Raw genomic sequence first — 25,430 nt, 5'->3', positions numbered from 1 at the left:
CGACTCTTAGCGACCCCATGGACTGCAGCCTACCAGGCTCCTCCGTCCATGGGATTTTCCAAGCAAGAGTACTGGAGTGGGGTGCCATTGCCTTCTCCCAATTATAGTGAATACTGAAAGTGAAAAATAGAACACTTCTTTGACTACATCCACCAGCCCGGGGAAAGAACAAAATCCAGAATTCAAAGTATGGTTTCAACAGAATGCACGTCATTTTCACAGCATCATAAAGTCAAAAAATTATAAATCAAACCAGAACTATCATAAATCTCAGACCATCTGTATAGGAAAATGCCCCCCTTTTTTTTTCTTGAATGGCTCCACTTTAACTGAATGGGCTGTTGTCATCCCAGATGTCAGGTAGCAGGTTAACACAATAGAAAATTATTTCCTACTCAGGTCACATGCAGGGTGATGAAGAGGGGGATAGTCGATGAGGAACTTATGAGATGGACTTGGGCACCAACATGGAGCTGGCAGATGGTGGGTCAGAGAGGATGGAGGGTCCCAAGGGGAGTCATCACTTCAACCCTCACTCCACTGCCCAGAATTCAGACATATAAACCATCCTACACATGAAGAAGTCTAAGAAATGTAGTGCTTGTCTTAGCAGTTCCATCCCAGACACAGTTATTTATTGGAAGGGAGCTCCCATCTTTGTGCAGTTAGCCAGAGGCCAATCTGAAGACCTTCAGCTTCTGTATTTGTGTGCATGTGTGTGTGCGCATGCGTTGTCACTTCAGTCATGTCCAACTCTCTTTGACTCTTTGGACTGTAGTCCACCAGGCTCTTCTGTCCATGGGATTTCCCAGGCAAGAATACTAGAGTGGGTTGCCATGCCCCGCCTCCAGGGGATCTTCCCAACCCAGGGATCAAACCCTTAACTCTTTTGTCACCTGCATTAGCAGGCAGGTTCTTTACCACTAGCACCACCTGAAAAGTTCCAACTTCTGTGTGCAAACACTTAATGTGAAGCTAAGAATTGCATCACATTCCATTATTTAAAATTTGGGTAATAGCTCTCTATAAAAAATTTGAGACAATCTGCTACTCATTTCTCTACAGAAATAAGTAGAGTCTGAGTTAAACACTTTGTAAAGTCTTGCTCTTAAATCACTTAGTTAAAGTGCCATTAGTGTTCCCCAAATCAGATCCTGACCATCCCTGCAAGTATGAGTCTGTTATAGCCTTTCGTGAATGTTACTGTACTGTGCTTTATTTTATTTGTTTAAAATAGGTTCTGTGTGTACTGACCTTGGAAATCATTTTATGTGAAAAAAGGGCATCCTTCATACATTTTAAGTATAAGCTTAATTAATATTAATATTTCCATATTTAAATATAAATGAACTTCATTTAATTCAGTCTTCTGAAGACTCTAATTGAGAATTTGGCTCCATGTCTCTTGTTGAATAGGAAAATAATTCCGTATCAATTTTGGCATAATCAAGTTTTTCCATACCTTTTGTCTGTTTGTTTGTTTTTCAGTTCTTGACTATGAGAAAATGTGCTTAGGTGGTTATTAATGATACAGCAGCTATAAGCTATGGGGTGCAGAACTGACTTCTTACAACATCAGTGATGTTCAAGGGAGGGTGGATAGGGATTCAATCATTAATGATTTTTACCTAAGGATTAGCGGAGGGCTAACTAACCCAGCTGATTGACTGAATGTGGCTCAAACAAGAGAGTGTGTCTAGGAAAGCACTCTGTGCACTGTTGAGTGCTGTAAACTACTACAGTATAATATAAAACAAAATAAAACTTGCTCAGTGGCGTTTGGTACTGTAGGTATAGTGCAAAACTCAGAGGAGGAATCCTTTCCTTCCCTTAGTGAGATGTGGAAGACAGCAATTAATATTAGCACCTGAATTCTTAGCATCTCTGTGACGGCAAAACCCTTAATCACAAGGATATCATTAGTGCTCTGAAGCATTTAATTTTGATGCTTGACAGCATTTTGAAATGCACCAACCTTTGATAAAGAGCAAATCAGAGCTGAGGCGTTAAAATGAGAAAGAAAGAGGGAACAAAAACCACCTTAAGCTCCAAGCAATTCATTTTGAATATGCTACTTGTATTAAGCAGAGATATGTATAAGCTGTGGGTTTCTTTTTCTTATCAGGGAAAGACCTCATTAAGTAAACATCTCCTCTTTAAATTCAGATCCTGGGGAGGGACACGAAACCCTGCTGAGGTTAAGAAGTCATCTCCCTCCAAAACATGGGCTTTGGGAACCACTGTCATCCTTTACTTTAGGTTTCTTAAGGTCCATAAAGGGCTGTTTTCAGTCTTCTTTGTACACAGGCTGGAGACTTTTTGTTGCTTCTGTTTATTTCCTGCCTGACTCCTTCCTCCCCCGCCCTAATTAGAGCCAGTAGTGAAATGCCTTGTGTCTGTTTCAGCTATTTCCCCACCCAAGGTCCCCCAAACTGTTTTTAATTCAATGCTTGTGATGCAGAGCCGAAGAAAACAGTTTTCAGCCCACAAGTGAAGGACTGTAGTGACTCCCTCCTCCCTTTCTTTTCCCCATGTCTCTTTTTCTCTTCCATCCTATTTGGGTGACACAAGGACCAAACTGCTGCAGTAAAATGACTTGTAGGTGTTTGATGGCAAGTCATTGAGGAAGTGAATAAAAGAAAATTGCAGCATTCACATCAGTGGGGTGCGGGAAGAACTGCTGAGCTTTGAACCAAAGAAGGTTAAATTTACCATTTTCCTAAAAGAAGCCACCTCTGTTTGACATCAAAGCACCTCCTGTAATTCTTCATTGTGAGACACACACACAAGTCGTGATGGAGCCTGGAATCTATGCTGTGTCTGTTTATCCAAAACACACACAGAGATAAAACCCACCTGTACCTCCCAGATGCGCTGTGGTCTGCTCTCAAACCAAATGTAATCACAGGTACGTAGCCCAGGCGGAGTCCATGCCAAAAGCATTTGCAGTTTCTCAGGGGTATGTGAAATTTTGAATACAGAATTATTTGAGGGGGAGAGAATTTATCATGGCTTCCTAGTGGAAAGCTCAGATCATTCAATCTCAAGCTTCAGGGAAAGTTTCCTTTGATCCTCTTGGGTTGTTGCTCCAGCTTTAAAAAGTGATGTTTTCTTACCATTTTGCTTGTTTCCAGTGGGTGCCTAGAAAGACAGTCTCTTTCACACACTTAATCTTGCTGCCTCCACCCTAACTGCAGAGGGCTCCCTACTCTGTTCCCTTGACTTCAACAAAGATGTCCTTTCCCTGCGGTTTCAAGGACAGATACAGTACTAAGGGCAGCCGCTGGCAGTGACTTTGCTTACACTAATGTGTCTTGGAAAAGGCCATGATACTGGAAAAGATTGAAGGCAAAGGGGGAAGGGGACAGCAGAACATGAGATGGTTAGACAGCGTCACCAACTCAATGGTCATGAATGTGAACAAACTCTGGGAGATAGTGAAGGACAGAGGAGCCTGGCATGCTACAGTCTTTAGGGTTGTAAAGAATCAGACAGGACTTAGCGACTGAACTACAAACAGTGTGTCTTTGGAGATAACTCTGGTCTTGTCAAACTAGAGGGTTGTTTGGGGCTCTTTCTGGATTTAGGTTTCTAACTTGAAGGGAATTTAACACCACTCACCTTTGTAGATGAGAAGTCTGGAAAACTGTTTACACATGCCCTCCAGATACAGAGGAGAAATATCGAACAGATTGTCAACATCTTCATCCAGGGAAAGAGCAGTTTCTCAAAATGCCGTCTGTAACAGGTGTAGTGCAAACTAGTTTTCATGTTAACTTACTTTTGAATGACATTTTACAGCCTGTATGTTCAAAAGAAGTTCAGCAGCATTGTAAAACCCTTAGGAAACAAAGGCTGCATTTAAAATTAGAATTGTCATTTGCTTCACTCGTAATTGTCAATATCTTTGTTAACCTAAATAGCAAAACTGAACCCACAAAAGGTCATCTGAAACAGGTGCAGATATTAAGTTGTTTTAAGGATGACTTACTTCAGATACATTATACATAGAAAATATTTTGCTGGCTACAAAGAGGTTTTTTTTTTTTTGTTTGTTTTTTTAGATGTGTTTCAACATTTAGTTCACTTTTATTCCTTTGACAAATTTATTGAGCACCACTGTATGCCAGATAAGATCTTGAATAGTGGACGTAAAAAGATAAGCCTTGTGTTCATAGGGCGTACTTTCTAAGAACTGACATGCCTGCATCTGGGAAGAAGGGGTTTTACAAATGGGTGAACAGAGGTGAGGAAATTTAAGTAACTTGTCCAAGGTGGCAGCTAGTAAATTTCAAACCTGGAAGTTTATCCAAAATTCTTTTTCAATTCATTGATTTTTTTCCCCTCACCAAATTAGTAAAATGAAGACTTCACCTGGATCAGGAGGCTTTTTCTTCTTCACCTCATTTCACATGTCCTTAGATGAGCCCCCGCAGAGCCAAGGTGCTGCTGATTTCCTGAACTTTCCAGTCACGTGTGCAGCAGTGCAGCTCTGTTGCCCAGCAAATCAATCTTGACCACAATTCCCCAGCCTTAATCGAAATCCTCTGTGGTTCTCTGTAATCCACAATGCACCCCTCCACATTCTGGCTTCTTATCCCACTTACCACCTAGTCAAGTGTTTAAAGTTTTTAAACATAAATGCCAATTTAGGTCTACTTTAAATTAAGTTCCACAAGCAAAGACTTACAGGACTTGTGTAGAATGACTGCACGAGGATTGAATGGCTGTATCAGCATGATTTGTAAGTAAAAAGAAGAAGAAATGGAGGCCATGTTTTGGATTCAAAACTACTGAAATCCCCTTGAGAGTGCTAGGAAAAGGGGGTCTCAGACACCTTCATCTCAAGACAGGAAAATGGACACTGAAAATTCTGCTTCAAAAATTTAAAAATTAAGGGCTTCATTGAATTAGATCACAAATCTTTCTTTAGAAACTACTCTTTAGGAGTTCTTGCCTTTGTGATTTTTGCCTCCATCTGTCATCATTCTCTAACTACACTACTGTCAACTAGCACGACCAGCTCTTCTGGTTGTGTGCTATGTCAAAATATTAGCCATTACAGGAAGCCTGCTTGTGTCCAGGGGCACAAGAGTGTCCTTAAAGCAAACATCTCTTTTATGAAGGAAGTTTGTGGGTAGAGAGGAATGCCTTTCAGTCTAAGATGTGCCTTTTTCTTTTAATGAGCCTACTTACATCAACCCTCAGCTTCCTCCCAGCTTCTTACTCTTCTGCAGGTGTATGGTATGTCTAAGGACATAGTATGATGAGGAAGCCCCCACCTCTTGCTTCTCCCCATTGCCATGAGGAAACTTGGGTAAGAATGTTAGCAGGAAGTGTTTCTTCAGTTCTAGAAAACGGACTCTCTAGGTTGACAATAAAGAGTGCCTTCTGTGTGTGTATTTGTGCATGTTCATTTGCTCAGTTGTGTCCAATTCTTTGCGATCCCATGGACTGTAGTCCACCAGGGTCCTCTGTCCATGGGATTTCCCAAGCAACAATATTGAAGTCAATCGCCATTTCCTCCTCCAGGGGATCTTCCTGACCCAGGGATCAAATGTGTGTCTGCTGCATTGCAGGCAGATTCTTTATAGCTGAGCCACTGGGGAAGCCTGTCTTCTCTGTAAGACTATTAAAAAATTCTCCATCATTTTGTTTTTTCAGTTAAGAAGCTAAAGGATAGGATAGCACTTAATTGAACACCAAAGATTGTAATTAATTTAGCTTTGTTTGCCCTTTTCCATCTTTGCCTTGTTTCATTGTTGCTCCTTAAGTTTGTGCTTAGTGGATGAGTCAGTATTGAGGGGAGAAGGCAACGGCACCCCACTCCAATACTCTTGCCTAGAAAATCCCATGGACGGAGGAGCCTGGTAGGCTACAGTCCATGGGGTCGCTAAGAGTCGGACACGACTGAGCAACTTCACTTTCACTTTTCCCTTTCATGCCTGGAGAAGGAAATGGCAACCCACTCCAGTGTTCTTGCCTGGAGAATCCCAGGGACGGGGGAGCCTGGTGGGCTGCCGTCTATGGGGTTGCACAGAGTCGGACACGACTGAAGCGACTTAGCAGCAGCAGTATTGAGGAAGAGCCAAGTCTTCCTTCCTTCCTAAGGTTTGGGAATGTAAATTAGCCCTCTGGGAGGCAAGCAGGACCTTTTTTCTGCATAGTCTTTTTATGTTGACCAAAATTCCCACTGTGATTAGAAGCCTTCTTTTGAACTAAGACGTTGATTTGTCAAAAGCTCCTATTAAACCAGGTATTTGGGACGAGTGCTCAATCTATTATTTTATTAGTTGATTATCTCCTCTTCTAATTCTGTTAGCAAAGGGCAGAACTCTGAGGTTTTAGGACTCAGAATCCGAAGCACTTCTAAACCGAGTAGAGTTTGGCCATGTTTACCAACTTGTGGAAACCGACCAATGGTGGCATCAGAGATGATTTTTAGGGAAAACCTGGATGGAATGTTATGTAGTTCCGAGTTTCCCTGTGTGAAAATTTTCAGTTCTCTCTCAGTTCTTCTGATGTCCCCAAGGTCAAAATCCCAAGTTGGTGTCAGGATTATCCTTAATGCTTCTCTAACACTGGCTAATCTTTTTCTTTGGCCAGATGCAAGAGCGTTTAAGTTTGTTTTTTTTTTTAACATTGTGTTAATTACACTATTATTACATATTGTTATGGATGTATTATTTAAAATATTTCTGTGGTTACCTGCCATTAATAGCAAGTGATAATTGTAGTGAGAAGTTGTCTTTTGAGAATAAAGTGTATCGTTTTAAGAAAAATGTTGCTTAAATCATAGTCCAAGTTGCAGGAGGAGGGATGTGGCAGCAATTACATGGGTGGCATGAGAAGACTGGTGCTTGGGAACCACTAGGGGAGGGAAATGATTGAGAAATGCCATTGCCGAATGCCTCCTCCAGGGAAATGAGCCACAGGCAGGCACACAAGGCATGATGATGGCTTCCAGATGTAGAGTTGGAGGCTGTATTGGAAGCAGGCTAGGACAGGCGAGGAAAGAACCCTTATGTGGCTTGTAACATGGAGGACATCCAAGTTGCCTCTTCTCTCCAAAGTGGTGGTGTGACAAAGCCCAGTTTTTCCCAAAATGATGTTCTTCTTGCCGGAGAAGCTCTCTTCCAGTGGGAGGAATGGCTGCCCTATTTACTATTACCATACACTTTCCTGTTTTAGGACTGATTCTCAACCTCAGTTGGTCATGGGTTGCTTTTGTCACCATGGCCTGATAAAAATGCTCTTCTGAAAAACATCTGTTGGGAAAGAATTCAGACTTTACAGCCACACAACATCATATTTTTTGTCAATTACCACGATTTATTTTTCTTTCCTCTTTTATCTCCTTTTCCTCCATTTTTACAACAGCTAAGTCAGCAGACACTCTCTCAGTTTAGTTTCACATTTGTGCCTATGAATTCTCCAAGTGGAGCAGCATTAGGAATATTCTATTAGTTAACATGATGATATTGTTAACAGCCTGCCTGAGATTTTGTGAGCACTTGGTGGAGCTCATATTCCCTTTGAATGGGCACAGGAACACTGCTGCTCCAACTCCCGAATTGGAAATCAGGTTCATTTCCCACATGCAGTAGTTCAGGGATAACCCAGCCAGAGAGAAACCATCTTAGTTAATCAGTGCACTCACTCCAAGGGCAGCCAGGCAATTCTTTCCCGAGAAATCTGTCGATTATCAGGCTCTGACCCAGAACATTTCTGAGCGTAAGTTCACATTATAACTTTATGATTTTCCTCCCTCCTGCTTTCTTTCTAACAGCCTCGCTTTTCTATTTCATTTCCCCATCCTGACCATCGGAGTTGAAAGAGCCCCTTTTTATGGAGTGGATGCTAAAGTGCTCTGTTAGGCAATATATTTATTACCGGGAGTGAAATAGCTTTTCACAGCCAGGCAACCTTCCTAAACTCCTTGCTGCCTCTACATTTAAGAAAATCACTCCTTGCATTGCACTGGACAATGGCTCTGTGTCAGCCGGTAAAGGAAGAGAGAGAGAAAGTGTGTGTGTGTGTGTGTGTCTGTTGGGGCAGGGAACCTTAATACAGCTAATGAGCACATTTCCGGTTTTCATTTTCTTCAGATGTTCAGTGGCTTCCATATGTCTGCTGCATGCAACTCGGCTCGCTCAGTTTGGTATTACTAACCTTGAGTTGCCTTTGATGGAGGACATATGTGTTCACTGTATCGAAGCTTCACTTGCATTTATGCCTGAGATCCAATCTGGAATAGCTTTAGGAACGGGTTGGGGAGAAGAAGAAATAGGGAAGAGTGTGTGTGTGTGTGTGTGTGTGTGTGTGTCTGGAATAGCTTTGGGAACGGGTTGGAGAGAAGAAGAAATAGGGAAGAGGGTGTGTGTGTGTGTGTGTGTGTGTGTGTGTGTGTGTGCGCGCGCATGCACGCGCACGAGCTACCATCTCCGTTTACCTCTAACAGAGATGCCAGGCTGTTAGATGGCCGCCTCCAAGAGATGCTCTGCTGAATGGGCTTTAGCAGGAAGATTTGTTTGTGTGACATGTGACTCTGGGGGGTCTGGTTGTGTCCCTTGTCACCAGGGAACCTGTCAGATATGGTCAGGTGGGTTTGCAGCCAGCTCCATTCCACTTGCAGATCATTTATTTTACTTTTTCTCTTTTTTTCTCTCTGAGGTAGGATTTGGAAGTTGTATGTATTGGGGAAAGGCAGGAAGATGACCCAGCACAACTCTGTGGTTCCTCAGTGGTCATTTTTGGATGTTTGTTTTCATGTTGTTGCTGTTGTTCAGTCGTCAAGTTGTGTCTGATTCTTTGCAACCCCGTGGACTGTGGGACGCCAGGCTTCCCTGTCCCTTACCATCTCCCAGAGTTTGCCCAAGTTCATGTGCAGCTTGTTTTCATATATATTCACAATTTGAGAATGAATAAAAAATATACGTTTAATTTAGGAAGACCCCTAATCTCCGGTTCTGCAGACCAGCTTTGTTAGATAAGATTGCACATTTTGTGAATGCTCCCTCTTTTCCCTGGAGATGGCACATTTGTGCCATTGTCAGTCACTGCAGAGCTTGATGACAACTGGCTGGAGATGTGACAACCACAGTGCCGAAGCAAGGGGTTAGTCAGCATGGGCTGATAAATCTCAAAGCTGTTTTTTCTCTCCAACTATGATAAAACACCCAGTGGAGGACAGTTTTTGTGTCCTTCTCAGTGGAAAGGTTTTCTACTCAATAGGCCAACAGGCAAAAGCAGTATTTCAACTCTTGTAAAATAGTTGGAAAATGCCATCTATGTCCTGAGACTATTGTGGCTTTATTTATGTTCTTCATTATTTGTATGGTTATGTTCAAACTGGAAAGTCTTTACTATAATTAAGCGGTACTTTTATTTATATTGGAAAGTATGTAAATTATTTGCCTTCCGGCATTCCCTACAGTACCCTTGGAAGAGTTACACTGTCTCTTGCTTGTGTAAAATTAAAGATCAGTAAGACAACACTCGATACTTTGGAGGTAGGATGAGATGCAGTTCCTCTGAGCTTAAGAGGAGATTTTTCAAAAGCTTTTATGGCTTGCAAAAAAAAATAAACGAGCAGATACAGTACAGTATCGTGTTAGCTGCTCAGTTGAATCCGACTCTTTGCAATCCTGTGGATTGTAGCCTGCCACGCTCCTCTGTCCATGGAATTCTCCAGACAAGAATACCGGAGTGGGTAGCTACCCGGGAATCTTCCCGACACAGGATTCAAACCTGGGTCTCCTGCACTGCAGGCAGATTCTTTCCCATCTCCGCCACCAAGGAGACAAGCAGAGAGCATTCTCTATTGTTGTTGTTTAGTCGCTCAGTTGTGTCCCACTCTTTGTGACCCCGTGGACTGTGGCCCACCAGGCTCCTTTTTCAATGGGATTTCCCAGGCAAGAATACTGGAGTGGGTTGCTATTTCCTTCTCCAGGGGCTCTTCCTGACCCAGGGATCCAACCTACGTCTCCAGCACTGCAGGCAAATTCTTTACTGCTGAGCCACTAGGGAAGCCCCAGCATCCTCTGTACTGTAGCATTTCTGAGAAATGGCTACAGAAGCTGTAGAGGTGACACTGTAGGACTGTGGACTTATTAGACTTTACTTTAGAGATTGTCTTTCTAAGACAAATCATATGCCCCCCAAATACTGGAGAGAACCATAAAAGGGTATGCGTTTGAACTGGGGATGTGGAAAATAGGCATCTGGAGAAAGGTAAGTCAATACTTCACAGTTTTCTAAGATTAGATGATATTATTGACTGATGCCACCAGTTTTTTCCCATTAATGTAAGACATCGTCTTCTTTTCTTTGGTCCCAATAGCACCCTCATCCATTGCTTTGGTCCAGGCTAAAGAAGTTACAAGATACAGTGTCGCCCTGGCTTGGCTGGAACCAGATCGGCCCAATGGGGTGATCTTGGAGTATGAAGTCAAGTATTATGAGAAGGTATTACTTGAATGAACAAGGTTCTTCTCCTTTCTCCCTGCTACCCCTCCTCTTTTTTACCCTCCTTCCCTCTTCCTTCCTTCCTTCTTCTCTTTTTCTCTATAGCTTTTGGCCAGTTACAAATTCTGAAATACTAGTAAATCTCAAAGCCAAATGTATTTGGCTTTCCAATCGAGTCCAATTGTGAATTTTATGCATTAAGTTGCTATTCTTAAAAAATAGAAAAAATATATTATGTTCTAATATAACTGTATTTTTTCTTTCTAGTCATGAAAGTCAAAGTCAAGATAGCTAACAAGGTCTAATCTATAAACCTTCTATCAGGGATAGTGACTCATAAAAGTTGAAATAATGATCTGTTTAAGTAGATCACTGCTATTCAGAATCAAGATGTGGATTTTGATGACTTTTAATAGAAAATCAGGGAAAGAGAATTATATTCTGCAGCCTCTTAAAGTTATAGAAAGACATTATTTTTACAAATAACTCAACTCTTAAAGGATAGAATTCTGAAGAGAGCTATCTGCATTCAAGGTTATCTAGAAAATGAATAACTGTCTTCTCTTTCCTTTTAAAAGATAATCACTTATTGGCTTCCTTAATAAAAGCAGGAAAAGGACAGGATTTTTTTTCCATTGAAACCAGATTATAACATTTTTGACATTTTCTAGCCAGGAAATAGAAAAAAGAAAAGCAACCTTCTTACAGCTGTTACTTCTGTTAAATTGCTGGGTGTGGAGTGAGTAAAGCCACCAACCATCATCTAATGTTCTTTTCAAAAAAAAAGATTATGGGTAAAGATCGGGATATGGTCGTTGTCAATAGTGATCATACCTGAACTTCACATTTCTTTCAATATCTAAGTCACAATAGTACTTCTAACATTGAACCAAATACAGTGTTTAGAGTTCATCAATCTCCGTTTACTTTCAGCGTCTGAGTGGACTGGCTCAGCTGCTTTAATATTGTGTCTGGAGTAAGTGGAGGATTTATTTTGCCACCTTTCTTCATCTTATCCTCTTGTAACGTAGGATCAGAATGAACGAAGCTATCGGATCGTCAGGACGGCCGCCAGGAACACAGATATCAAAGGCCTGAACCCTCTGACTTCCTATGTTTTTCATGTCCGAGCCAGGACAGCAGCTGGCTATGGAGATTTCAGCGAGCCCCTGGAAGTCACAACCAACACAGGTAATGAGTTCTGAGATTCTTTGTACAATCTAGGGCAAATCCTATTCTAGTGAAATCTAAGAGACTGTACAAAATTTTTGGTTAGGCAAACATTTTGTTTCAGAAGCTATTGCTTAAAATTAGATAGCCAATATCTGTAACATAGAACACCTCTTGGTATTTAGAAAAGACCATTTTTCATACTATTATCTGATCTGTTTTTTCATATGATTGAGAAATATCTTATTTTTCCCTTGTGCTAAGCCTTCTATAAACTGTGAAAAACAGGATTGCCAAACTGACTAATTGACAGTTGCATAACTATCTTACATTAAGCTGGGGAGTTTTCTCCCTGGGAAGATTAGAGAAAGCACCAAGTTTTTTTTTTCTCTCTCCTGTTCATTTCTAGGAATCTGTTCAAAACAAGTCAGATCATTTTTTATTATTATTATTATTATTTTTTAAGGCCCTCTAGACAACTACATCAATCTTTCAACACTGTGAGTTGTACCAACTGGGTGATTGAATCAAAATGTTAATAGAGGGCATACCTATGAATAAGCAATTTACATAAGATAACTCCCCTTCATAATTAACAAGCCCAAACTGAGCCTAGTAGATTAGAAGCTGCTGGGACAGAACTCTCTATGCCAGTTCTAGAAAATGATTTTATTCACAAATTATTAAATAAAATAAGAATAAAAAAGAGAAAATTCAGAATTAAATCTGAAGAGGTTTGACATCCTTTGAGATTATCCTAGAAGGCTTCAGGGAGGAAGTGGCTTTTGAGATGGGCAATAATGGGCAGGTTTTTTACTAGTTGGGGTGTGTGTAGAGGGAGAGAGGATCATTCAAAAATACTTGTCCTTTTGGAAATTTCCAAGTGTCTTTTTCACTAAGGAATTCATCAGATCCTTGAGTTAGAGTTTAGGCTGAGAGTAGAAAGGAAAAGAAGAAAAGGCAATGGGTGGAAATATTTACCATAGGCTTTCATAAGAGTTTTCTGGTTGAAGTTTTTCATACAATTATAAAAAGAATATTTTTGTCTCATTAAGGATGTCTTAGAAAGAAAATGCTGTTTGTTGCCTGAATACTTCATGAAGAGCAGAGTAGACTGTGAGCCTTTCAAATGGTTTCAGAGAGTCGAAACTTGTGACAGTCAGAAGTTCTAACTCTTAGGACCTCACCCAAGGTGATGCTTGTGTAACTGTCTTTGCCAGTGCCTTCCAGGATCATCGGAGATGGGGCCAACTCCACTGTCCTGCTGGTCTCCGTCTCAGGCAGCGTGGTCCTGGTGGTTATTCTCATCGCAGCTTTTGTCATCAGCAGGAGGTAAGCACTAAAGCCACTCACTTCCCCCACCCGCTTCCCAGTTTTTCTGAGGGAGCTTTTTGTCTCCTCCACACAAAGCTGAGGCTTTTGATTAGCATCATAAACACAGCATTTGCATCGCCAACTCGCTCCTCTTTGCTTTGATCTCCCTACTCCCCTGCTGGAGCTGTGGGCTGGACCCTGGTGGCAGCCTTCACTGCAGAGAGTCCTAGAAAGACCCAGCTAATTCCAGGGAACCAAGCTGAAAGCAGGCCATTGGAAGCTTTCTAGATTCTCTAGGCTGTAAAGGTGTTATATTTATACCTCTCTTAAGCCTGGACTGATGGCCAAAGGCCAAAAAAAAAAAAACATAGAAAACTTGGACCTCACCTTTGAGTTCTGCCATCTGTCACCTGTCATCTGTCATCTCTCTGAGGCTTTGTTTCCTTTTTGTGAAATAGGGATAATAAAATACCTGTCTCTAAGAGCTATTGACAGGAGAGTTTTGATAGGCAAAATAGATAATCCAGCACACAAGTGCTGGTTTAACAAGATACTGGTTCATAATAACAGTAACCAAAGCAAGAAAGCAGGCACTATGCTCCATCTTCCCTTAGGGAAAGCCAGGGACTTTTCCAGAGAGTACCCTGTGAGCACTTTGTGAGCATGGCATTGTTCTTGGAAAAGGATCTAAAACAGCAATTACTTATTCTATGAGAGTTTGCAGTCTAACTTGGTACTTGAAAAACAATCTAGAAAGGAGAACTAGAACGAGTTTGACAGCATATTGTTTTTTGACCCAGTTTTTCTTATCTTGTCATTATCTCCACCTACTTTTAACTCTGCCTGGAGCCTCCAGAAGAAGGGGGGGGCGGTGTTGGGGGGGCATCTGCCCGTCTTCAGTGTGACCATATCTAGGCCTTCTTTGTCTCACGTGTGGGATCTTCCCCTTCTCCAGCCTTCACCTTCCCTATGCCATCAACTGTTTTATAAGGTGGGGTTTTTAAGAAAAAATGTAGAACCCAGGATGTCAAAATGATCATGTTAATTATAAATCTTTTCATGTTACAGAAGAGGAAACTGATGCTCAGAAAACTGTAGTCCTTGTCCAGAATCACCCTGTTGCTTTAGCAGTAGATCTGTTACTGGACCACCACAGCCATGCTTGGCCTCAGGCCACTGTCTGTTGGCACTGTCTCTTTTTGCCTCTTTGGTTGGCCAGCTCATTGATATCAAAACACTGCCTCTGGCTATTTCCATTGGCCTGGGCCAGCCACCATGATTTTCTCTCACTTTGTGGTACATTATAATTAGGATGATGACCATACATCTTCGTTTGCCTGGGTGGTTTGAGTTGTCACGCGTATTTATTAATATCATGTATCTATTCTCACTCTCCAGAATGTCCTGGAATATAGAGCTCAATCATCATCACTCTCACATAGTATAGAAAAGCTCCTTATTGAGTGTGGACATCTGCATTTGTCATCATGTTTGTTCTTTCTGATGCAAAGTCGGTTGGAGTACAGCACTGAATTTTGTCTTAAAGAAGTTAAATCTGCCACATTCAGTCCTATTGCTGTCATACACTACACACATACAGACATACATCTAGACACACCCACTGCCCTCTATATAATAGTACACCTTAGACTTTGGAAACTTCACCTTGGCCTGAACAGAATCTGAATTCCCAGAGTTCTTTCCTCCCCATGCTTTTGGTTTTGTAAGTCAATAAAGATGGACCTCTTTCTTGTCATTGCCATTTGACTTTGTGCATATACACATGCCGGGCTCATAAACACATGAAAACTACAAACCTTAATCTATATCCATCTGACAGCAGGGCCGATAGAACAGAATGAGGAGTATATAGAAAGTACATCAGCGTTTGCTTTTGGTATTATATATTTCTGTGTTTGAAATTTTTGCAGTGTAGATAAAAACTTCTGTCATTGGAAAATAAAGATGTTGAGTGGGTTGCCATTCCCTTCTCCAGGTCATCTTCCTGACCCAGGGATTGAATCTGGGTCTCCAGCATTGCAGGCAGATTCTTTACTGTTTGAGCCACCAGGGAAGCCCTTTTACTTTCATTACATATTTCTACATTTGAAGTTTTACATTGGATATAAACTACTTGTGTCGTTGGAAAACAAAGATGTTTAAAAGTCTAAAAGAAGAATAAAATCATTCATTACTGCCACCTCAAAAAAATATTTAACTGAAATTCAGCACCCCAGAATGCTCAGAACCATTTAAGATAACACTTGTTTATAGAAAGTAGAAAGGGAACAACAAAGGATGAGATGGCTGGATGGCATCACCAAATCAATGGACATGAGTTTGAGCAAATGCCAGCAGATGGTGAAGGACAGGGAAGCCTGGTGTGCTGCAGTCCATGGGGTGTCAAAGAGTCAGACACAACTGAGCAACTAAACAACAACAGGTCTCATCTTGAGTCTTAACCAGGATTTTGGTTGGGAGACTTCTCTAGTTGTAGTCTAAATTTCCTTTAGCATGACTTTCTTTGTTTGATTTTTGCATTTTAAGTTGCCCTAAATACAGCAGTCAGACAGGAGTAATTAGATATAGTTCACCTTGTTATAAGTGTGTTTTTTTCCCCATGTTCTTCTTTGACAAAAAAAGAAAAAGGAAAAGCAGATGAAAATGTAATGCAGGAAGACAAGTTTATTAAAATCTGTAGCTATAGAAAATAGCGTCACAAGCTTGATGACTTAATTTCCTTTCTGCTTTTATTGAACACTTTATTATTTAAGCCAGGATTGATCGAATTTCCAATTATGAGTCCCCACCTTAGAGAATTGAGCCTGTCAAGTTACCCAGCCATGATTCCTGTACCTTCTTCCCCATTTAAAAAAAATAAGTCACTTTCCAAGGCTGATAAACACTGCTTGGTGATTGGTCCTCAATGGATCACTTTTTAGAAAATGAAATGTCAACCCTTTGGCCTCCTATTGATTCTTCTTTAGTGTCAGACATAAAGCTGTCAAGGAAAGGCTGCCTGGAGCCAGGTAGCTGACAGGCTTTGCAGTGGCTGGTGCACACTCAGCTTATTCTTCTCCGCGTGCAGGCTGTGTGCTCTGTCATGATGACCGTAGATGTTTAAATGGGATAAGATCAGGTGAGAAGGGAGACAGGTATAGTGTGGACCAAAATCTGGTCCATGCTTTTAGTGAGAGTACAAATGAAAGATGGTAAATGGTATGCCTAAAACCCACGCTGCAGTCAGCCATCTGGGAAAGGAACAGATAAAACACCCTTGCCTGGAAAATGATGGGGCTCCTTCTTGCCTCCTAGAGCCACGGATGCGAAGTGAACTGACACTTTGTGATCCCATGGAATGTAGCTTGCCAGGCTATTCTGTTCATGGAATTCTCCAGGCAAGAACACTGGAGTGGGTAGCCATTCCCTTCTCCAGGGGATCTTCCCGACCCAGGGATTGAACCTGCGTCTCCTGCATTGTGGACAGATTCTTTACCAACTGAGCCACCAGGGAAGCTCTGGATGGTTGATAGCAATTTGGATGCAAGAGATGTTACCGCTGATAAGGTGAATCCCTATACCCTCCTGTCTCCTATGATGACAGGGGAGATTAAAGATGTAAATGAGCAGAGACCCACACAGTGACAAAAATTTTAGTCCTTATGATTACCTCAAAGAAAAATGCTAGTTTGTCATTTAAAAAAAAAAAATGTCCTCAGACTCATAGCCAGTGTCTTGGAAGTTTGTTTTGTTTTCTATATAACAATTGTTTTTTATTTCGCTGTATTTACTTTATACTGAGAAGCCTGAGCTTTAGGCAAATCAGAGTTGATCTCTAATTTCTTCAATGAGAAGATCTACTTTTTCCTTTTGACCAACTTGGAAATGAAAACATTTGGGGATCTCAGTGAAAGCATCAGACTTCAAAGTTTGTAAATTTTATTCATTTAAAATGATATACGGAACACAATGATTTAGACATATTATATGTTTTTACCATCCACATTATGTTGAGGAAATTAACTTACATTTTTTATAAGCATCTTTGATCAGTGTCTTCCTGTGTCACTTATCATATAAGTTATAATTTAAGGATTCTGTCAGCTTTTCAGAGCATGTAATTATATCTACCATCTGGGGTTGTTAAGGGTGCAGCATTTCTTACATTTATGTGATGTTGTCCCTAGAAATCTTCTCCTAGACTGCATATGTACATTTCATTGGCAACATGGCACCATTTCTTTATCCTCCTGTAGGTGTACATTTGTGACTTCCACAGTGTAACTGCTTTATTGCTTTTAAAACTGATTTTTGACTGTTAGCAATGACATCATAAAATGCAATGATAAGGTCATAACCTCAGGACTAATCATCCTAGTGGCTGTGTTAAATTCCTCTGACAACTCCCCCTGCCCTTTTGTGTTAATGACTTCATCAGTTTACCTCCAGAAGCATCCTGAATAGTATTAATTCAGGTTGCTTTAGGCTAGTGTGTCTTTATTTTTTGTTTGTTTAGTTTGTATGAGAAACACTTTTAAGAAAGGACTAGAATGCAAGACAAGCCCTTCTTTTCTAAAGGACAGTTTGGTGATTGAGACAAGTATTGCCTGATAACCAGCCATAGGTGGCTTTTATACTGATAGGCTTTTATCCTGATCTTCTGATCATAGCTAGTGCTGCTGGGTTTCTAGTTATGTTAGGGTTATAAAGTACTCCTCTTACCTGAATTAAAGAAAAAATAGTGAATTGATATATATATATATATATATATATATATATATATTTTTTTTTTTTTTTTTTTTTTTTTTTGTCTTTTTGATTGCCCTGGGTCTTCGTTGCTGTGCACAGACTTTCTCTAGTTACAGAGAGTGGGGGCCACTCTTCAGTCGCGGTGCTCGGGCTTCTCATTGTGCTGGCTTCTCTTGTTGCAGCATATGGGCTCTAGGCACAGGGGCTTCAGTAGTTGCAGGATGTGGGCTCAGTAGGTGTGGTGCACAGGCTTAATTGCTCCCAGGCATGTGAGATGTTCCCGGACCAGGGACTGAATCTGGGTCCCCTGCATTGGCAGGCGGATTCTTATCCTGTGTACCACCAGGGAAGTTCAGTAGTGAATTGATGTTAAGAAAAAATGAAATGGCTTGGCACAATTTGTAAAGGAGGGACACGGATGGCTCAGGGTAGGAAATTGCTGGCATCTTGTATATTAAGAATTTGAGGCCTAGAGAGGAGGTTAAACAGTTAACTACAGAAGGTCACACAGCTAGTTAGTTAGTTGCTTGATCAGAACAGGAGTCCATCTCTCCTGACTTCCAATATTGGGTCTAGATAGATAATGTTAATGTCTTCTGAACTGGAAAATGTACCCATATCAAATGCTAACGTTGACAGTTGTAGGGAACCAGAGCTTCAGGAGTCTCCTCCATGATGTGATGTTGGTACATTTGTGTTCTGTAATTTAGTGTGCCTCTAATGCATGCTATTAAGAAGTCAGACTTTGCAAGTTGGTTTTGTCTTCTGAAGGTTACAGTTTTCCACTTTGGAGGTGAAACTCTTTTCATAATGCTAAAACAGTTACCATTCAGTATCTCTCTCTCTCCTGGTGTCCTAATTGGAATATTATGATCACATAAGAATGAATACACTTAAATGTTAGCCTAAATTGGCTCTGATGAAGTCATGTAAATTTCTACAATTAGGGGGCAGATGGTACTGCGGGAACATTTCTAAACAACTTGTGTGCAATCGTACGGTTCACTTCCACCCATTTCAAAATGTTGCTTGTGAAGAGCATTTAGCCGTCATTTGGTGCAGGAACAATGACAGCTTAAGGAAGGGGAAAAAGAAGGATGACTTCGATGAATCTTCGTGGGTGATGCCATTAAACGCTGGAAAGGGTCCTCCTGGAGCCATGCTAGTTATTACATTGCTTTATCTTCTTTAATTTGCACTTTAGCTGAATAAATTACTTACCTTTTGCTAATTAGTTTTGGAACAGTGAACCCCATCAATCAAATCTGTCGACTTGATCAGGGAAGTCAGTATTTTCATAAAAGTGGGGTGTATACTGGGCCCTGCCACACTTCCCTCCACTATTTTGTTGGTTTTATCGGATAGTCAAGGTGCCAGGAGCAATGTGTTGGTTGGGGGCGCAGCTCCAGGGGCTCCTGCTGTTCCTGGACATTGTCTGTTAATACCTCAATTCCGGTGGGCTTATTCACAGCTTTCAAAGTTTCACCTGCAGGCAAGTCCCTTTAATTTAGTTGAAAGGTTGTATATTTCCTTCTGGAGCATTCACTCACAAACCACTCCCCTCTTTCCCAATTTTTTTTGTTGTTGTTTGTTTTTTTAATCAGCTTGCCCACATCTCAATAATTAGAAAATCTTCCACAAAGGTTCCCTTCTGTCATTCAGGTGATCTGCCTCAGATGTCAATTTCGCACACTTTTATATGGCGTGGTTTCCTGCGGGCTGGCTGACCCAGTGATAAGCTCCAGTGGGCTTTCTTTCTCTGGACAATAAGGGACACATTGTCCTACCCTGAACCAAAGGAGAAAGGGTCATCAGGTGACAAAGGGAGAGCAGGACTCAGGCTTTTTAGTTTTCAAGGTATTATTAAGTAGCTAATAGGCTACAATTAGCCTTTGAACAGTAATCCTTGTGTTTCTTTGTCAGCATGCATTCCTTGTACTCCACTAGAGAGTTTTCCAAGTAACAGTCCAAGTAAAGTTTCTTTAAAAATACATCTTCTCTTCTAATTTACTTCCTCCTTCTATGTTTAGAAGTATGAGGAAGGGATGGGCAGGTCAACCTTATAATGAATGATTCTTGTCATTTTGCATTTCCTCTGGCTTTGCACAGATTTTATGAATGTGTTGATGGAAATCAGCGCTCCTAGGCTTCTTGAGACTGTTCTTTCTTCTGGTATCTATCAGAGTTTTTGACGAAGTCACTGACAGTTTAAAGTTGGGACAAAAGCTTCCTTGCACGATGCTTTTTTTTTTTTTTTCTTTTTCTTTAAAGGAAAGAAATTCAGATCAGTATTCTTGATCTAAAGTGGTTTAAAAGATATACTTGTAATTTTAGATAATGCTTTTAGGAGCTCTGATAAGATACAATCTCCCGGGCTGGCAGGGCCCTATCACACCCTTGGGACCTAGCCACGCGTTTCCCTGACATAAAATGTTGTTTTCATAGTCTCTGACCTAACACACTTGTATTTCCTTTAAAAGGAGAGGAAAGGGGGGAGGCTTGGAGGGAACTCCATCTTTCATACAAGCATCTGATTTCAGGTTGTTTAAACCTGTTTAGCTTCTTTAATGAAGCAATGGCTTTTGAGAGCAAGCAGAATCCAATTTAAGTGGATTTACTGATATAAAATGTGCTGTTACTTATAATTAACTCTCGCCAGATATCATCATGTAACTTCATCTCCACTATGAGAGGCAGTGAGCTGGATGTGGCAGACACACTCCTATATTTGCTGTAGAGTCATGGATGAATGACTTGCCCCTCTGCCTCCGTCGTTTTCATCTGTATAGTGGGACTGAGCGTGTGTCTGTCTGCCGGACTGCTTTCATAGGATTGTTGAAAAGATGCGATGATAATAGATGTGAAGGTTCTTTTAAAGCTTAAATGCAAAGTGAAAATGCAAGCTGTTATTTAAGACTGAACGACTTGCCTTCGAAGTAAACTCTAGTAACTGAGGTCTGTGTTGACTAAGCAGGTCCCTGCTTTGCAAACAGTTAGGGGAGGAGATAATATGTGTAATGAGAGCACTTTGAAAAGTTAAATGCAGTGTGAAAAGGCAAGGTATTATTATTTGCAAGGGAATTATACACATGGAGAAACATCTGTAGGCTCCAAGGGTCTGATTGCAGAGCTGGTTCCTGCATGGCTGACAATTTGGAGAGGAATGTGGGTGAGGAGATGGAATATGTGACTGTGATTGGGCTGCTCTCTGGTCTTTGTGACCCTCTTCCATGAGTGTCCCACCCTTCTCAGCTTGTTCAAAGTGCAGGGGTTCAGGTTATCGGATTCAGACAGGACCACACTGCTTCAATCCTCCATGGCCATCAGGGACTCCTTTGTCACCACAGAGCTTCATTTTCCACATATGTAAGAGTCTTGACTGACCTCATCTTTAAAGCGCTAAGAAAATTACAAGATGATTATAAACTGCAATGTAAACTTGACATTTTTGGCTGAAACATAAATGCACATATTTTATTCACTAATGTGGTCTCATTTCCCAACTTTAGAGAGCTCTAATATCAACTGAGTTGATTTTCCAGTTTATTTAATTTATATCCCCGAAGAGGTGGGGCTTCCCAGGTGGCACTAGTGGTAAAGGACCCACCTGCCAATGCAGGAGACCTAAGAGACATGGGTTCAATCCCTGGATTGAGAAGATCCCCTGGAGGAGGGCATGGCAACCCATTCCAGTATTCTTGCCTGGAAAATCCCATGGGCAGAGGAGCCTGACAGGCTACAATCCATAGCTTTGCAAAGAGTGGACAGGACTAAAACAACTTAGTATGCACACATGGACACATACATGTAGATGTGTACGTGTATAATGTATCAAGATTATTGATTAAAGATTTATATATACTCAGGGTTTCTTTTTCCCAAGACTTTTTATAACCAAGTCAGATATCACTCCTATGGATCATTGAGAGTAGAATGCCATCTGTAGGACCATACACTCTTTTTCAGAAAAAAGAATTAGCTACAAATGGAACCGTGAACCGTGAACTTCCAGATGTTCAAGCTGGTTTTAGAAAAGGCAGAGGAACCAGAGATCAAATTGCCAATATCCGCTGGATCATCGAAAAAGCAAGAGAGTTCCAGAAAAACATCTATTTCTGCTTTATTGACTATGCCAAAGCCTTTGACTGTGTGGATCACAATAAACTGTGGAAAATTCTGAAAGAGATGGGAATACCAGACCATCTGACCTGTCTCTTGAGAAACCTGTATGCAGGTCAGGAAGCAACAGTTAGAACTGGACATGAAACAACAGACTGGTTCCAAATAGGAAAAGGAGTACATCAAGGCTGTATATTGTCACCCTGCTTATTTAACTTATATGCAGAGTACATCATGAGAAACGCTGGGCTGGAAGAAACACAAGCTGGAATCAAGATTGCCGGGAGAAATATCAATCACCTCAGATATGCAGATGACACCACCCTTATGGCGGAGAGTGAAGAAGAACTAAAGAGCCTCTTGATGAAGGTGAAGGAGGAGAGTGAAAAAGTTGGCTTAAGGCTCAACGTTCAGAAAACCAAGATCATGGCATCTGGTCCCATCACTCCATGGGAAATAGATGGGGAAACAGTGGAAACAGTGTCAGACTTTACTTTTTTGGGCTCCAAAATCACTGCTGATGGTGACTGCAGCCATGCAATTAAAAGACGCTTACTCCTTGGAAGGAAGGTTATGGCCAACCTAGATAGCATATTTAAAAGCAGAGACATTACTTTGCCAACAAAAGTCCGTCTAGTCAAGGCTATGGTTTTTCCAGTGGTCATGTATGGATGTGAGAGTTGGACGGTGAAGAAAGCTGAGCGCCGCAGAATTGATGCTTTTGAACTGTGGTGTTGGAGAAGACTCTTGAGAGTCCCTTGGACTGCAAGGAGATCCAATCAATGCATCCTAAAAGAGATCAATCCTGGATGTTCATTGGAAGGTCTGATGTTGAAGCTGAAGCTCCAATACTTTGGCCACCGCATGCGAAGGGTTGACTCATTGGAAAAGACCCTAATGCTGGGTAGGATTGGGGGCGGGAGGAGAAGGGGACGACAGAGGATGAGATGGTTGGATGGCATCACCGACTCGATGAACATGGGTTTGGGTAGACTCCGGGAGTTGGTGATGGACAGGGAGACCTGGCGTGCTGCAATTCATGGGGTTGCAGAGAGTCGGACACGACTGAGCGACCGAACTGAACAAATGGAAATTTATTTTTACTCTTGCAGTATTTTCTACAAACTCTTAAGGAATATAATCCAGTATGAAGCAAATATTTACCTTTTAAATTGTCATTAATAATTTAGGAATTTGTAGGCAGCAGTTGAAGCCAGTAACCACAAAACTATTGTTTTAAGGATATCATATAACACGATAATGAGTTTGTTTGTTTGTTTGTTTGTTTATGGTAGTGGTTATTGTGGTGAAAGCAACAGGGCTTACTGTTACTTATCACATACTGACCATTATTGCCTTGTGCAGAATTCACCAAGGGAAACTTTTTTTTTTAACTTTTTGTTTTGTTTTGTAGTATAGCCAATTAACAATGTTGGGACAGCTTCAGGTGGACGGCAAAGGGACTCAGCCATATATATGTTTCATTCTCCCCCAAACTCCCCTCTTATCCAGGCTGCCATGTAATACTGAGCAGAGTTCCCTGTGCTATACAGTAGGACCTTGTTAGTTAGCCATTTTCAATGTAGCACTGTATACATGTCAATACCAAACTTAGAGAAACTAAGTGGGGAAATTATATGTGGGGAAGTTAGCCAGTAAATTATAATCTATCTTCAATACAATGAATTTCTCCTAAAGATTTAAAATTCTAATTATATTATAAAATATTTGCTTTATCACCTCAGTTTACTACTGTGGTTAAGAATAGAGACTCTGGACTCTGCTTGTATTTAAAGCCATTATTTACTATTAATAACAAGGTGACAAGTTATTCACCCTATTATTTTACCTCCCATAAACCTCAGTTTTATCATCTGTGAAATGTGTATACTACCTGACTTATGGTAGCAAAGAACTTGTGGTTTACAGCTTCTGAAAATATATATTTTTTTATCTTTTAATAGACGGAGTAAATACAGTAAAGCAAAACAAGAAGCAGATGAAGAGAAACATTTGAACCAAGGTATAGAAAATTGGGATAAAAGTAATTTTATTTTTAGAGCATTTCTTGTGTGTTTAGAAATGTCTAAATAATATTCGTTTGGTTATTAATATTATATTCTGTTCATGGAATTATCCAAATAATATACTTCAGCATATCTAACTAAAATAGGTGATTGGTGTTTGTTTAAGGTGAGATTAAAGATGCAGATTGGGGAATTTCCTTAAATGCTTTTTTCCCTTATTTTATCCTCCACCCTGAAAAAGTGTTGGTAGCTGGCTCAGTTTTGTAGATTGGTAGCAAGATTTAACAGGTAACAATTTTTCTGAGGTAAAAATTTGGAGGACAAATAGAATAAAGAATTGAACACACGGCAGAATTTGTGCTATGGAATTCGAGACTATCAATGTTTCTTCAGTGGATTTTAGTTATTTTGATGTTCCAAGTGGCTCCAAAGAGTAAATTCAAAGAATTGAATGACTTGAGGAAGATAGAAGACTCTGAAATGGACAGTGGTTAGTGACTCTTCAGGAGTACCCTCCACTAGAGCTTGCTGAGGTGATGGTAGGTCTTTATCTGCACCATCCAGTTCATTAGCCAGTGACCACACACTGGTGGATACTTGAAAAGTAGCTAGTTGTGAATGAGGAACTGAATTTTTAATTTCATTTAATTTTAACTAATTTACATTTAAATAGTACCACGTGGTTAATAGCTACCCTGTTAGCAGGGGGCGGGGCAGGAAGAATAATCTTGAGAAAGATTTTTTTGGCTGGAGCATACCAAGTCATGGGTCATGGAGTATCCAGTAATTTTCCCTTTGTTTACCTTGTTCCTTTTCTAAAACCACACTTTCTCATTTGCATGCAGTATATATTTTTAATAACAAAAATGATGGTTTTGGGGGTTTTTTTTGAGATGAGGACAAAACTGACAGTCTTGGGAAATCTAAGGGATTGGGCCAACCTGTATCCTACACCTCTCAGTGCCCCAAAGCTCCAGGAGTTCCAGAAGGGAAAGGCAAGGTGTGAATGCCAGTGGAAAGTTCCCACTAATTTCTAATACATCTTGTCCCAGACATCTCTGGCTGCCTAAGTGCTCACATTCTGAATTCAGCTTACGAGTGACTGTAGGGTGTGGCTGAATTACCCTTCCTGGTATTCAAAGCATTCATGATTCAGCTACAGTATTTTCTTCAGAGGAAACTTCCAGGTGAAATTCGGTGTCTTGACCTACAGCACCTTCTTTCCAAAACTGAATGAAAGTGAAACTCCAATATAGAGTTTGCATTTTCAAATCAACTAGCAGATTAATTATCCCTCTTGTCCATTTAACCTAGGTTTAGTTTGTTTACTGTTATCAATTGTTGGTGGAGATGGAGCAAAATGTGACACTTTGTAGCCCAACCATTGGAAACAGTTTCTGTATCTTCCCTAGGGGAAGAAAGCTGGAGGTGGTAGATAGGACTTGAGCAGCTAATTGGGACAATATATTTTTTAAGTCATTTGTGTTGCTTTCAATTATTTATTTATTGGCTGTGCCGCATGGCTTGAGGAAATCTTAGTTCTCCAACCAGGGATCAAACCCTTACCCCCTGCACTGGAAGCAT

The 25,430-nt window shown here is 40.8% G+C and overlaps 1 protein-coding gene and 1 long non-coding RNA gene across 3 annotated transcripts in view; one reads left to right on the top strand and one right to left on the bottom strand.

Moving 5' to 3' along the window:
• Window positions 1-25,430, top strand: part of EPHA4 (EPH receptor A4) — a 163,103-nt gene that overhangs the window by 113,791 nt on the left and 23,882 nt on the right. For both annotated transcript variants that reach the window (XM_081579276.1, XM_081579277.1), the window contains exons 6-9: window positions 10,343-10,467; window positions 11,499-11,658; window positions 12,858-12,969; window positions 23,784-23,842. In XM_081579276.1, the coding sequence (XP_081435402.1) occupies window positions 10,343-10,467; window positions 11,499-11,658; window positions 12,858-12,969; window positions 23,784-23,842 (456 nt within the window). The remainder of the gene's footprint in view (window positions 1-10,342; window positions 10,468-11,498; window positions 11,659-12,857; window positions 12,970-23,783; window positions 23,843-25,430) is intronic.
• On the bottom strand, window positions 10,861-16,313 carry LOC145541815 (uncharacterized). Its single transcript, XR_014079310.1, has 2 exons — window positions 16,233-16,313; window positions 10,861-11,636 (listed from the first exon to the last, which is right to left on the bottom strand). It is a non-coding gene; the product is annotated as an uncharacterized LOC145541815 (long non-coding RNA).

Source organism: Giraffa tippelskirchi, chromosome 3 (assembly GCF_054371585.1).
Source record: "Giraffa tippelskirchi isolate mGirTip1 chromosome 3, T2T-mGirTip1v1.2.pri, whole genome shotgun sequence".
Classification (NCBI taxonomy): Eukaryota; Metazoa; Chordata; class Mammalia; order Artiodactyla; family Giraffidae; genus Giraffa; species Giraffa tippelskirchi.
The sequence above is the reverse complement of the archived record's forward strand: the minus strand, read 5'-3'. Positions and strand labels throughout refer to the sequence as shown.